Here is a 16,219-nt window from a genome sequence, read left to right on the forward strand (position 1 = left end):
ATTTTTTTTAAATGAGCCCGTCCAGATCGCAACTAAATTAATTTATTGGTTTTAGCTGTGATTGTAATTCTTGTAATTCTCGTGTGGAGATAGTCAAACATCACCTGAGTGTCAACTAGTCCCCCATAGCCCCACCCCCTACCTCGCGTTGCTGTGGCGCTGCGCGCCCTAGAAACACGAGGGATGTCAGCTAGTCATTCGGCACGTGGAATGACCCCGCCACGTGTTCCTGTGGCGATGCGCGCCTCAGCAACACGTGGTAACACCCCTGCCACGCGTTGCTGAAGCGCTGCACACCCCAGCAAAACGTATGCAAGGTACTAATTTTTGACTGCGTAAAACTTGCGGGTATACAACATTGTCTATGCATATAAATAGATTATAAGGTTTTACCGACTCTTGAACATGCAACATATAAATTTCCATGGGAAAAACAATCCGTAACCGCATTTTTCTATGATCACTACGTTAAGTCGCGTGCCGTTGCAAAACTTGGGTGGGTTAATATTTCACAACACGATTATTGGTACGCCCATATTTAGTTGTAGCACGTACGGTGGAAACTCTGGGACATCCAGCGAATTCAAAAATTCTGGTGGATAGTTAACCGCTTCATTTGATTCCAGAACTGTGTCGACTGACTTGTAAATGACTGCCTGGTCCTTAATCTTGGTTAGAATAATATTGTTGATTTCGTAAACGTCTTTGTTCTTGGCTGCGAGAATCACTTGTTCACTCAGCCAATTATGATTTTTATAGTTGGTTAGAATATTTGGATATACCTTTTCAACCAAAACAATTTTTTACGACACTAAATTACAGACTTTAGGAGGCAGTTGTGTACGTCCTGAACTTGATTCAACTGGGTGCGTTCCGTTTTCAATTGCCAGCAATTGATCTGACAATATTTCATCAGAGCGATCGTTTTGCAATCGGACACTTATACAGTTAACTTTAATGTCTTTACGGTGTGCCCATGAATTAGAATTTTTCAGGCAAGCATTAATTTCGTCCCTCATTTCGTCCGCAGGTGTCGATCTAGGAATAACAGGCAATGTTTGCCTTAAATCTCCTGCAAGCAATATTAATGTATTACCAAAGGGTTTGGAATGTCCTCGCAAATCTTGCAATGATCGCTCGAGAGTCTTGAGGGATTTTTATGTACCATTTTGCACTTGTCCCAAACAATAAGTTTGCATTGCTGCAATACTTTACCCATCCCAGAAGCGTTGGAAATGTTGGACGAGGGAGTTTCTGTAGATTGCATATTCAGAGGCAATTTTAAAACGGAAAGAGCAGTTCTTCCACCAGGCAGCAATGTTGCAGTTTTCCGGACGACGCAAGGGCCAACGCTATGTCATTTTTGGATCGAATTGATGCCAGAATCAATCCTATTAGAAACGTTTTACCAGTACCTCCTGGCGCATCCAAGAAAGATTTCTCCAACTTGGTTATCGACACAATGCGTTATCTGATCATAAATGCTTTTTTGTTCAGACGTTGACTTAGAAATATTTGTTTGTACATATGACAATAGATCGATCGTGTTGTAACTCCGTTCACGATCCAATTCTACCTATGTAGAAATAGCAGCAGTACGATTAGGTGAAGGCATTCCCAAATGCTTGAGAAGTTTGTTTGTCATGCTTAAGCACAAATCTTCAATCATAACTAAGATGCAGTTATAATTTTCTGCTGTAAAATCCAAGGTCATATCTGACTTCTCTAACCGTATTCGATGGAGTATATCCTCGGCCATTTGCGATTTGTATTTCTCACATAATTAGTTAGGAGTTGAATGCAAGCAAGTTGTCAACATGATAGCAAACAATGCAATAATTTGACTTAGAGTTGATGTGTTGCACGTGTCATTGATGAAGTTATCCCGGTGTTGGTCGTTCTCCAATATATTCAGAGCTTGACATTCACTACGGTAAGTGTCATGTATAGTCCTGTTTACAGCTCAAATGCTCAAAGGACGTCGGGCGAGGCATGTTCACCAAAAGCAGGCAGAGACAGAAGCATTCATCTTTATTGAAGTTTATGTATTTATATATATATATATATATATATATATATATATATATATATATATATATATATATATATATGCTACTACTACTACTACTACTAATAACTCACTGCAGCACCTAGCCGCCTGAGGCCAACAAAGCTACACACGCTCCTCCTCCAACCTAATCTATTCAAGGCGTCCCTCTTTACAACCTCCCAGGAAGTTCCCATTTCTTTAAATCTTTATTTATGACATCCTCCCAAACCAGACAAGGACGACCTGCTTTTCGTGTACCCCCAGACGGTTGGCCAAAAAGGACAATCTTCGGCAATCTGCAATTCTTCATTCGCAGAACGTGGCCTAGCAATTTCAACCTTTCTTTCATTATAGCCCTAGAAAGCGGGATTGGACCAAATTTTTCGTAAACCTACAGCTTGAAATACGGTCAGTCAGCCGGGTACCCAGAACAATCCGCAGGCAATTTCTCTGGAAAACATCTAGTAAATTTTCATATGCTTTTCGGAGCGCCCATGCTTCAGAGCCATATTTGACCACTGTCATCACTGTAGCTTCCAATAGTCTAATCTTGGTTTGCAGACTTGTCTTTATATTCTTCCAAACTTTTCATTAACTGTGAAAAAACACCCTGAGCCTTAGCTATTCTACTTTTAACATCTTCACTGCTCCCACCGTCTTTACTAAAAATACTACCAAGGTCAGTGAAGCTGCCAACCTGATCAATCTTTTCGTAACCCAACGTCACCTTTTCATCTTCACTTATTCCTAGATTTAGTGACTTAGTCTTCTTCACATTAACTTTCAAGCCTATTCCAGCACCCTGAACTCGTAAAACCTCTAAAAATTCATTCATTTTGCTCATACTTTCATCTAATATGCTTAAATCATCAGCATAGTCTAAGTCCAGGAGCGTTTTTCCTCCCCATTTGATTCCGTGGTCTCCAATTGCCTTTCCTGTGCCCCATAAGACGAAGTCCATCAAAATGATCCATATAAAGGGGGATAGAACATAATCCTGAGTAACTCCTGATTTAATATAAAACCAGTTGCTAACCTCATTTCCTTACTTAACCACAGCAGTGTTATTCTCGTATACAGCAAAAATCACTTTAATGTATTTTTCTGGTATACTATATAAGGATAAGACCTTTGCTGACGCTCTTCTATCAACAGAATCGAAAGCTTGCTCATAATCGATAAAAATGAGGAACAAAGGTGTTTGACAACGAAGGTACTTCTCAATTATTAACCTAAGAGTGAAAACGTGGTCGACACATCCTCTACCTTTTCTAAAACCGTACTGTTCTTCCTTAAAACTTTGTCTACAGCATCTCTCAGTCTAAAAAGTATCATATTACTAAGTAATTTGCTACCTACAGAGATCAGACTAATGCCTCGATAATTACGACACTCACTCTTGTCAACTTTCTTATACAGTGGTTTAATTAAGGTTTTCCTAAAATCATTAGGTACTTCCCCCTTTTCAAAAATCATATTCATAATCTTCAGAATTATTTTTTACTCCTTTTAGTACTGTCGCTAATTCTTCCTCACAAATCATATAACCCAAGTTATTTATCAGAAAATGCTTGCTCATAATCGATAAAACTGAGGAGCAAAGGTGTTTAACAACGAAGGGACTTCTCAATTATTAACCTAAGAGTGAAGACTTGGTCGACATATCCTCTACCTTTTCTAAAACCACACTGTTCTTCCCTTAAAATCTCTCAGGCTCAAAAATACATAGTTGTAAAAAAAAATCCAATAATTAAATTATCTTTTTATGTCATCGCAAATTACAGCTGTAGGCTTATCAAAAACCTATGTTTTAAAGGGAACTGAAAGGTCTGAAAAGTAATTTGTAAACTAAATGCATTTTTTTCCACTTACTGTGACAAATTCCAAAACTGTCGGCACTTATGAGCAAAACAACTTGGCAGATTGTTTTTAAACTTTTGAATTTAGACATTTAGAATTTTTTTTTAAAGTGCATTTTAGACAATTGTTTTCATCATTTTTATGGCAGTTGGTATTAACCAAGTGGCATATATCGATCGCAAATTCTGTTAGTCTGTCTGTCCCAGTTTAGCTAGTTTAGGCCCTTCCAGATAAGCTAGGACGATGAAATTTGGCAGACGCATTAGGGACCAGACCAATTTAAATAAGAAATACTTTATTTCCCCGATTCGACCAACTGGGGGGGGAGAGTGGGGGGACGGTTAATTCGGAAAAATTAGAAAAAATGAGATATTTTTATCTTACTAACAGAAAATCAGATCTTAATGAAATTTGATATTTAGAAGGATATTGTGTCTCAGAGCTGTTATTTTAAATCCCGACCGGATCTGGTAACACTTGGAGGGGTTGGAGGGGAAACCTAAAATCATGGAAACGCTTAGCGTTGAGGGATGAGGATGAAACTTGGTGGGAAAAATAAGCACAAGTCCTAGATACATGATTGAAATAGCCGGAACAGATCCGCTCTTTTTGGGGGAGGATTAATTATGAAAAATTAGAAAATATGAGGTATAACTTACGAAGGAGTGATCAGATCTTAATGAAATTTCATATTTAGAAGGATCTCGTAACTCAAATCTCTCATTTTAAGTCCCGACCAGATCCAGTGTCATTGGGGGAGTTGCGGCTGGGGGAACTGGAAATCTTGGAAAAGACTTAGAGTTGAGGGATCAGGATGAAACTTGGTGGGAAGAACAAACACAAGTCCACGATACATGGGTGACATAACCAGACCGGATTTGATCTCTTTGGGGAAGAGGGGGGGAGGGAATAATTCGGAAAAATCAGAAAAATAGAGGTATATGTAACTTACGAACGGGTGATCTGACCTTAATGAAACTTGATATTTAGAAGGATCTTGTGCTTCAGGGCTCTTTTTCTAAATCCCAACCAGATTTGGTGACATTGAGGTGAGTTAGATGGGGAAACTGGAAATCTTGGAAAACGTGAAAATTGAGGTATCTTTACCTTACAAATGGGTGATCAGATCTTAATAAAACTGTATATATATAGAAAGATTTTATGTCTCAGATCCTCTATTTTCAATTCGAATCGGATCCGAGGACATGGGGATTGGAGAGGAAACAGAAATCTTGGAAACCGGAAATCTTGGGAGACGCATAGAGTGGAGAGATCGGGGTGAAACTTGATGAGAAGAATAAGAAAAAGTTCTAGATATGTGACTGACATAATTGTAACAGATCTACTCTCTTTGGGAGAGTTGGGAGGAGGTGTTAATTCAGAAAAAAAAAGAAAAATTGAGGTATTTTTAACTTAAGAACGGGTGACCGGTTCTTAAAGAAATTTTATATTTAGAAGGAATCCTCGTCTCAGAGCTCTTATTTTAAATCCCAACCAGATCTGGTGACGTTGGGGGAGTTGGAAGGGGAAATCGGAAATCTTGGAAAACGCTTAGAGTGAAGAGATCGGGATGAAACTTGGAGGGAAGAATGAGCAAATGTCGTACGTAACCAGACTGAATCCGCTCTCTTTGGGGGATTTAGGGGGTATCCAATGCTTTGGCGAGTTTGGTGTTTCTGGACGTGCTAGGACGATGGAAATTGGTAGACGTGTCAAGGTCCTGCATAAATTAACATGATAAAGTCGTTTTCCCCGATTCGACTATCTGGGGCTGAAGGGAGAGGAAAAATTAGAAAAAATGAGGCAATTTTAACTTACGAAGGGGTGATCGGATTTTAATCAATTTTGATATTTAGAGGGACCTCCTGTCTCAGAGCTTTTATTTTAAATCCAGACCGACATTAAGCCTCTGATTCTCCTTTTAAATAAATCTATTGATGCTTAGAATTTTGCCAGAGCTTATGCAATATGAGCTCTTGGCTCTTCCGGCCTCGTCACAAGTGCCATATGAGCTCTTAGCTCTTGTTTTAATTTAAATTCAATTTAAATAAGTTTTAAATTAAAGCTTAAAATTAATTAAATTAAAATTAAAACTTGCATCAAAAAAGTTTGCACAAGAACCTATTCCACAGATTTCTTAATTAGCTGACCTTTTTGAAAAGAAGACAATAACGTTGAACCAACAAAAGAGAAAAAGCTAAATATTCTTGTATAGCTGATTAGAAACATAGGGAAGTTTTTGCAGCCATAAGATTAGACTTGCAGCCATAAGATACAAACCATTAACTAGGTCTCTTGAAGTAAATATCAAAATATCTAGGAGTAGCACAGAGTTGCAATAGTTGCAATATTGTCAATCTACGACCGATTGTGAAAATAGCTTGAGAATAGTTGACTACTTTTTTGAAAAGATATGCGGTGAATATAGTGAAAAATATGCTTGACATATTGAACAACAATTGTTTTGGGGCAGTTTCAGGAAGTGGAACTGATTACGATCATAGGGGATTATTTTGTAGTCGTAACATTAGCTTCATTGTTGGAAAATTGTTGAATAAAAGCATCCTCTTTCTCATAAATTCACACAATAACAAAAAATCAAATATTCCAGCGGGATTGATCAGAATCTTAAAGAATTATTTCGTAATCACAAAATTATTTGCACTGTGGGAAAAACTTGAATTAAAGAAATTATCTTTTTTACAAAATCCCCCCAAAACAAAATCAAGCGTTCAAGTGGAAGTGGTCAGAAACATGGGGGATTTTTTCTTGATTAAAAGATTAACTTTATTGTGGCAGATATATTGGGTAAAAGCAGTCTCTTTGGCATGACTTTTTGAAAAGTTCATTTTCCACATGAAATGTTAAAAAAGTATCATCCTTTTCTACTGTTCCTAGAATGTTACAGTTTCTTCCAGTTTCACATTAAAACTTGCCGGATGGTATATTGATTCTTGCCAGTGCCCAAAAAACAAACCTTTTAATTTTCACAAGATATGAAAATGATTTAAAACTTACCTTGAATATGAGTTCATCCATGTTGCTGACATCTAAATGTAAAGCAGCGTTTGTGGTGGAGAAATTTCCCCATATATGTCTCCCGTTAGATTCAAATCTATTCCACTCCATGGTTATAGCAGGAGATACTTCTCCTGCACTGGATAAGCGAATCGCGCCTAATTGATTGTCATGGAAATATGAATAGGATATATTATGACGCATATCTCTGTCTGAAATTGATATAGAAAATAAATTACACATAAAATCTTAACAATTATAAATAAACAAATGTAAATCATAATTTTCAATAAAAAATAGAGAACAAAATAAAAATATAAATAATATATGAATAAACTACAAAAAGTATGAACTAAAGTATAATACAAAATATATGAATAACCAAGTGAAAAAATATGAATAAATATGATATCTAAACAATTGTTTATTATTATTAATTGTTTATTGCATAAGATTTACCTATAGAAAATGTCGACTCAAAATTGTCACCTTTTTTTCTCAAAAACTTGTAAACCCATCAGGTTCTGCGTTCTCTTTACTGGCAATAAATTTAAATATGAATCAACGACAAATACAACACGTGTTAAAATGCAGGGCTATTTGACTTCCCTTACTGACAGATACTGAAGGAATAGTGTGATGTGTCTAAGAATATGCAAGGATTGGTGTCAAGAAAAACAAACCAATGAAATTAAACAACTTTTTAACACGTAAACCAAGGACAGTAATATCTCTTTCTCTCTTCGATTACACAATTAAATCAATAACAATTAACTTACGTAATTAAGTCAATTATTATTAAATATCCCAATTAAAATCAGATACTAAGTCTTTCAGGAGACTTGACAAGGAAAAAAAAGAAAAAAAAATTGTGCCAATAGAATTACAAGGAATTCGAGTTCCCAGTACCTATGGCGTTTTCATGTTTTTTCTAAAAATGAAATAGAGCCTTTGAAAATGCATTGTTTTTAACAAGAAATAAAGAGGCTTTAGGTTTTAAGATCCAATAGGATGCTAAAAAAGAAGCAGAAACAACTTACTAAACACTGGAATAGAAAAGAAAAATCCGCACTGAAGTGTTTTTAGAATAGTCTAGAACAGATATGTTTTATATGCATCAATAGGTACTATTTGCTGTTTGGCATCCCGAGACTTTTGGATCTTACTTTATATAAAACAAAAAAAAGTTTTTGAAATAGAGCCTTTGAAAATGCATTGTTTTTAACAAGAAATAAACAGGCTTTAGGTTTTAAGATCCAATAGGATGCTAAAAAAGAAGCAGAAACAACTTACTAAACACTGGAATAGAAAAGAAAAATCCGCACTGAAGTGTTTTTAGAATAGTCTAGAACGGATAAATTTCATATGTGTAAATAGGTACCATTGCTGTTGTGCATCCCGAGACTTTTGGATCTTACTTTATATAAAACAAAAAAAAAAAGTTTTTGAAATAGAGCCTTTGAAAATGCATTGTTTCTTGCATAACAAGAAATAAAGAGGCTTTAGGTTTTAAGATCCAATAGGATACTAAAAAAGAAGCAGAAACACCTTAATAAACACTGAAATAGAAAGAAAAAATTTGCACTGAAGTGTTTTTAGAATAGTCTAGAACAGATAAATTTTATATGTGTAAATAGGTACTATTTGCTGTTTTGCATCCCGGGACTTTTGGATCTTACTTTATATAAAATAGAAAAATAAAATTTTTGAAATAGAGCCTTTGAAAATGCATTGTTTTTAACAAGAAATAAAGAGGCTTTAGGTTTTAAGATCCAATAGGATACTAAAAAAGAAGCAGAAACACCTTAATAAACACTGAAATAGAAAGAAAAAATTTGCACTGAAGTGTTTTTAGAATAGTCTAGAACAGATAAATTTTATATGTGTGAATAGGTACTATTTGCTGTTTTGCATCCCGGGACTTTTGGATCTTACTTTATATTAAATAGAAAAATAAAATTTTTGAAATAGAGCCTTTGAAAATGCATTGTTTTTAACAAGAAATAAAGAGGCTTTAGGTTTTAAGATCCAATAGGATGCTAAAAAAGAAGCAGAAACAACTTACTAAACACTGGAATAGAAAAGAAAAATCCGCACTGAAGTGTTTTTAGAATAGTCTAGAACGGATAAATTTCATATGTGTAAATAGGTACCATTTGCTGTTGTGCATCCCGAGACTTTTGGATCTTACTTTATATAAAATAGAAAAATAAAATTTTTGAAATAGAGCCTTTGAAAATGCATTGTTTTTAACAAGAAATAAAGAGGCTTTAGGTTTTAAGATCCAATAGGATACTAAAAAAGAAGCAGAAACACCTTAATAAACACTGAAATAGAAAGAAAAAAATTGCACTGAAGTGTTTTTAGAATAGTCTAGAACAGATAAATTTTATATGTGTAAATAGGTACCATTTGCTGTTTGGCATCCCGAGACTTTTGGATCTTACTTTATATAAAACAAAAAAAAAAGTTTTTGAAATAGAGCCTTTGAAAATGTATTGTTTTTAACAAGGAATAAAGAGGCTTTAGGTTTTAAGATCCAATAGGATGCTAAAAAAGAAAGCAGAAACAACTTACTAAACACTGGAATAGAAAAGAAAAATCCGCACTGAAGTGTTTTTAGAATAGTCTAGAACGGATAAATTTATATGTGTAAATAGGTACCATTTGCTGTTTGGCATCCCGAGACTTTTGGATCTTACTTTATATAAAAAAAAAAAGTTTTTGAAATAGAGCCTTTGAAAATGTATTGTTTTTAACAAGGAATAAAGAGGCTTTAGGTTTTAAGATCCAATAGGATGCTAAAAAAGAAGCAGAAACAACTTACTAAACACTGGAATAGAAAAGAAAAATCCGCACTGAAGTGTTTTTAGAATAGTCTAGAACGGATAAATTTATATGTGTAAATAGGTACCATTTGCTGTTTGGCATCCCGCGACTTTTGGATCTTACTTTATATAAAACAAAAAAAAAAGTTTTTGAAATAGAGCCTTTGAAAATGCATTGTTTTTAACAAGGAATAAAGAGGCTTTAGGTTTTAAGATCCAATAGGATGCTAAAAAAGAAGCAGAAACAACTTACTAAACACTGGAATAGAAAAGAAAAATCCGCACTGAAGTGTTTTTAGAATAGTCTAGAACGGATAAATTTATATGTGTAAATAGGTACCATTTGCTGTTTGGCATCCCGAGACTTTTGGATCTTACTTTATATATAAAAAAAAAAAAAAGTTTTTGAAATAGAGCCTTTGAAAATGCATTGTTTTTAACAAGAAATAAAGAGGCTTTAGGTTTTAAGATCCAATAGGATGCTAAAAAAGAAGCAGAAACAACTTACTAAACACTGGAATAGAAAAGAAAAATCCGCACTGAAGTGTTTTTAGAATAGTCTAGAACGGATAAATTTATATGTGTAAATAGGTACCATTTGCTGTTTGGCATCCCGAGACTTTTGGATCTTACTTTATATAAAAAAAAAAAAGTTTTTGAAATAGAGCCTTTGAAAATGTATTGTTTTTAACAAGGAATAAAGAGGCTTTAGGTTTTAAGATCCAATAGGATGCTAAAAAAGAAGCAGAAACAACTTACTAAACACTGGAATAGAAAAGAAAAATCCGCACTAAAGTGTTTTTAGAATAGTCTAGAACGGATAAATTTATATGTGTAAATAGGTACCATTTGCTGTTTGGCATCCCGAGACTTTTGGATCTTACTTTATATAAAACAAAAAAAAAAGTTTTTGAAATAGAGCCTTTGAAAATGTATTGTTTTTAACAAGGAATAAAGAGGCTTTAGGTTTTAAGATCCAATTGGATGCTAAAAAAGAAGCAGAAACAACTTACTAAACACTGGAATAGAAAAGAAAAATCCGCACTGAAGTGTTTTTAGAATAGTCTAGAACGGATAAATTTATATGTGTAAATAGGTACCATTTGCTGTTTGGCATCCCGAGACTTTTGGATCTTACTTTATATAAAACAAAAAAAAAAAAAGTTTTTGAAATAGAGCCTTTGAAAATGTATTGTTTTTAACAAGGAATAAAGAGGCTTTAGGTTTTAAGATCCAATAGGATGCTAAAAAAGAAGCAGAAACAACTTACTAAACACTGGAATAGAAAAGAAAAATCCGCACTGAAGTGTTTTTAGAATAGTCTAGAACGGATAAATTTATATGTGTAAATAGGTACCATTTGCTGTTTGGCATCCCGAGACTTTTGGATCTTACTTTATATAAAACAAAAAAAAAAAGTTTTTGAAATAGAGCCTTTGAAAATGTATTGTTTTTAACAAGGAATAAAGAGGTTTTAGGTTTTAAGATCCAAAAGGATGCTAAAAAAGAAGCAGAAACAACTTACTAAACACTGGAATAGAAAAGAAAAATCCGCACTGAAGTGTTTTTAGAATAGTCTAGAACGGATAAATTTCATATGTGTAAATAGGTACTATTTGCTGTTGTGCATCCCGAGACTTTTGGATCTTACTTTATATAAAATAGAAAAATAAAATTTTTGAAATAGAGCCTTTGAAAATGCATTGTTTTTAACAAGGAATAAAGAGGCTTTAGGTTTTAAGATCCAATAGGATGCTAAAAAAGAAGCAGAAACAACTTACTAAACACTGGAATAGAAAAGAAAAATCCGCACTGAAGTGTTTTTAGAATAGTCTAGAACGGATAAATTTCATATGTGTAAATAGGTACCATTTGCTGTTGTGCATCCCGAGACTTTTGGATCTTACTTTATATAAAATAGAAAAATAAAATTTTTGAAATAGAGCCTTTGAAAATGCATTGTTTTTAACAAGAAATAAAGAGGCTTTAGGTTTTAAGATCCAATAGGATACTAAAAAAGAAGCAGAAACACCTTAATAAACACTGAAATAGAAAGAAAAAATTTGCACTGAAGTGTTTTTAGAATAGTCTAGAACAGATAAATTTTATATGTGTAAATAGGTACCATTTGCTGTTTTGCATCCCGGGACTTTTGGATCTTACTTTATATTAAATAAAAAAAAACAAGTTTTTTAACTGAAAGTAAGGAGCGACATCAAAACTTATGACGAACAGAAATTAATCCGTATATGAAAGGGGCTGTTCCCTCCTCAACGCCCCACTATTTACGCTAAAGTTTGACTCTGTCTCTCAAATCTACTTTTTAAGATAGAAAAAATAACTTTAGCGTAAAGAACGGAGCATTGGAAAAAGAAATTCCACATTTTTGTAGATAGGAGCTTGTAACTTCTGCAGTAGGGTTCTCTGATACGCTGAATCTGATGGTATGATTTTTGTTAAGATTCCATGATTTTTAGAGGGTGTTTCCCCTTATTTTCAAAAATAAGGCAAATTTTCTCATTTCGTTAGATAATTTTAACCAAAATGATGAAGAACGATGGTATTTGGATTCGAACTAGAATTTTAGTTATGAACATCACAATATGGTGAATATGTCATGAGAATCAAACACCATTAAATTAGCAACTGATCAAACAATTGCAGCTATTTTCATCACATGCATCAACCCCACCTCAAAAGATTAAACCAAATAGGTTGCATTCTATCTTGTTTATCTTGTTTATTGCATTCCCTGATCTTGTTTATGCTATTTCATTTAAATGAAAAAAGAACTATCAAAATAATTGCTACTATATCAATTGAGCATACTTAAAATATATTATAAATTTTTGGTCATGTTACTAACGGAAAGTAGATCGTAGCAGAATGGGGTGGGGAGCTGCCGTAAGAAAAGTTTTAAGAGAAATGCGAACTTCTTGGGAAGATGTGAAAAGGAAGCCTTTGAATAGATTTGGATTGAGGAGTAACAGCAAGTTTTTCAGTTGATCCAGGTATCTCAAAGGACAAAAATAAAATAAAGAAACTAACGCTAAATTAATAATTAATAATTAATAATAACTAACGCTAACGAAACTAATGAGAGAAAAACAAATTCGTCTCCGAGAAGAAGCAGAACGAGAAGACGCAGAGCAATACTGCAATTGGTTACAAGACTCTAATGACACTAAACATAAAAACATAGCCCAAGTCAATTTAAAAAAAAAGAAAAACAAAAAAAGGGGGGAGGAAAAATGGGGCTTAAAAGTATTTCCCAGATCTCAGAAAGTTTATGTAGAATCCAAGTTGAGTTGTAATGAAAATCCAAATTCTGATAAACTAAAATAAAGCTAGTTTAATTTTTTTTTTTTCAGTTGGTAACTTATAGGATATCTTCAGACAAAAATGGCCTAAGTTTCTCAAAAATTGAAAATTAAGCGAATAAAAAAGTTATATATTACCCATATCAAAAGATGCAACGGGTAGGGCCAGAATTTCGGCAATAAAACCATGCAGATTACTTCCGCCAGTTGTATGAACTCGAACACTCAGACTAGATAAATCTGATTTCCAAAATATGTTTTCTTTGGTTAAATTTTTTGCCATCAGACGTGTTATGACTGTACTAGTGAGGTTGTATATATCTCCATTATATAAACCAATATTATCGAGTTCAGTCATATTTTCGTGATCTGTGTCGTTGACAAAACTGAATTGCAATAATCTATTAGAAGTAAAAGGAAATTTAATTAACAATCATTTTTTTATGTTATTAAAAAAAACTTATACCATGACGCCCCTACCACGATAGTCCCAGATATAGCCTTAGGATATATAGACAATCAAACTAAAAAAATAACAAAAAAAAACAAGAAAACAATGGAGTTCCTCCTTTATAATATGCAACACAGATTATCATATTTCCTCCTGTTACTATCAAATTTTTAACTAATTTAAAATAGTATTTTTTTCCAATATTCAGCACAATCACCAAAGTTAAACTGGATATCTAAAGATTACACAGCATAACCGATTTTACAATGGGTCAATCAATAGAAAGAACAACAAACAAATATATATTATTAGGTTAGGGCTATATATGTGCCCATCAGAGGAAGGTGGTGCATTGTTAGGGTAACATCTATTAAGTTGAAAAAAAATCTAATGGTACCATTTTAAAGTTTTATGTTAGGTTTGTATATAGCCAAGAGCTTGATATAGACTATGACGGTCTAATGCCGTTTTTACCATAAAAAAGAACATAAAATTAGGAATCTAAAAATGGCTCTCTTTTTGTTCTAGAATGCCTCCTTCTGGAGAGCCGCTATTCTGCAAAATTACTGAAATAATTACAGGGTATTATCTTAATGGCAGCTCTTAAAACTAATATTGAACATGATGATTGGAGCTGGAGATTTTAAGACAGATTTAGGTTTTTTTCCTGATTTTGTGCTTCCAAAGAAACATAAAAGTAAAACAGTTCAAAATAGGGATGAAACCTTTTTATTGACAGTGAATAGATATAAAATTATTTAACTGGATATTTCGAAAACATATACAGTGTTCATCATCAGCAGTAAAACTCTGTATGTTATCTACCAAAGAAACATTGATCCTGTTGCTCAATAGGTCTTGCGCAACGTCACCAAAAATGAAACTCCTGTTTTTCTTAGTGAGTTTCACTCTGAAATATTTGTTTTATTTTTTATAAATCGTCGTAGCACAAACTATTTTTTCCATATTCCATTGGAGAACGTCCCTATTATTGTTTGTCTTGACTTAGATTGCCAAAAAAGCAATTTTTAGTACTTTGTCATCCTCCATCGATTGAGCGTGACCAAATATTACTTTGACTACTTGATTTCCGTAATAAACTTATAATAGTGAGCAATTATTTTAATTAGGGAAAAGCGTTTGTACTTGGAAGCCGGGATTGACGAGGAAAAACAAGCGACAGGAAGAGACAAATTCACGAGGAGGAATAAAGAATAAAAACAAATATACTCGAGAGCCGCTTATGATACACGCGGCGTCAAATCTCTGCTTCAGCTGTCGGGCGCTTTTTACAGGCACAGGTTACCTGACCTTGCAGTAGCTAGAATTGCACCCCGGGCCCCTTACTGCCAAGACAATTATAGTGTAGGAGGAGAAGGGACCGTGCAGTTCCTTCGAGGAGGGGTTAGTTCCCCCCCCCCCCCAGAGCTGCAACAGTAATTATTGTGCATCAGAATGGAGAAAGCGTCAACACACCGAAAAAAAATCGTTGGAATCTTTCTGATTCTGTATCTCTCTCTTTTCTAATTTTAAATCGTTTTCCTTAACTCACCGGCCTTTGTACCGTTTTTTGTTTGTTGGTTTATCCTATACCAAATTTTATTAGTATATGCACTTTTGATGACAGCGTTAACATAACGTCAAAATTTCGCCTTCTTGCATAAATAAACTACATAAACGGATGATTAACCAAAGCAAAAAGTATAAAACAATCATTATTCTAAAAAATTTGATAGCGCAGCGATAAGAACACGTACCTATGGCTGTGGTACCTTAGGTTTGATTTTCTTTTTTTTATATAGTCAAAGATTGGAATCAAGAATAATAAAATTGTTTTCGTTTAACTCTTTTTATAAATAGACTGAAAAGTGGAATTTTTATTCTCGCAAAACCTATGAATATAAGGAAAAACAAGGGGCGCAAAATGGATTGCACTTTACTTATAGATTTTTTTTTTTAAATCGTTCCACAACTGACCGACTTTTTCCATTTATGCATTTATAGCTTAGATTAGTTTTATATCTTTTTTATGTAAAACCCAATCATTTTGCGCCCCTCATTTTCGACACACTTGGTTAGTCATTTTCCCCTTAGCTCAAACATTGAGGAAGGCACATCCCTTCATCCCACTGTTAAAAATACTAGGTCCATAAAGTATGAAAAATGAAATGCTGCATTAAGATAAATGTAAAAATATCCAACTGACAAGATGTCATTGTGACAAAATAGCATAGATATGACAAAGTCACAATTTACCTGAAGCCGATCGAGCGATAGCCAGTTTTTGTTTCAAATATCTTCACACAATCAGATGGCGTGTTTTTATACCGGAAATATAACATCACTCTTTCCTCAATGAAAATCCTCTTTGCAGGGTCACAGGCGTCAAGCAAACCAAAAGCCTCTACTGGTAGATGGCTCTGTTTTAGGGGTTGGAAAGAGCTGACGTCGTTGTCACGAGACTCACCATTTAAAATAAGCATATTCAGTCCATGGCCCAGATTCCCAGAGATCCTAAGAAAAATGTCATAAATAGGGCTGATAAGAAAAACTCTGTTAGAAACCATCCCCAAAAGACTTGATAATCTGATCAAACTTGGTGATTTTCTTCTGAAATCTGATGAATATTAACAGTAAATGTTCAGTAATCCTTTAGAGAGTCATTTAAATGATCAGGTGACAATCCTATATC

At 34.0% G+C, this 16,219-nt stretch overlaps 1 protein-coding gene across 1 annotated transcript in view; it reads right to left on the reverse strand.

Annotated features, from left to right (window-relative positions):
• Nucleotides 1-16,219, reverse strand: part of LOC136029355 (protein bark beetle-like) — a 141,743-nt gene that overhangs the window by 27,773 nt on the left and 97,751 nt on the right. Inside the window, exons 16-18 of the mRNA XM_065707660.1 lie at nucleotides 15,784-16,041; nucleotides 13,215-13,477; nucleotides 6,929-7,140 (exon numbers count right to left, since the gene is read on the reverse strand). Of these exons, the coding sequence (XP_065563732.1) occupies nucleotides 6,929-7,140; nucleotides 13,215-13,477; nucleotides 15,784-16,041 (733 nt within the window). The remainder of the gene's footprint in view (nucleotides 1-6,928; nucleotides 7,141-13,214; nucleotides 13,478-15,783; nucleotides 16,042-16,219) is intronic.

The sequence above is a fragment of the Artemia franciscana genome, chromosome 7 (assembly GCF_032884065.1).
Source record: "Artemia franciscana chromosome 7, ASM3288406v1, whole genome shotgun sequence".
Taxonomy (NCBI): domain Eukaryota; kingdom Metazoa; phylum Arthropoda; class Branchiopoda; order Anostraca; family Artemiidae; genus Artemia; species Artemia franciscana.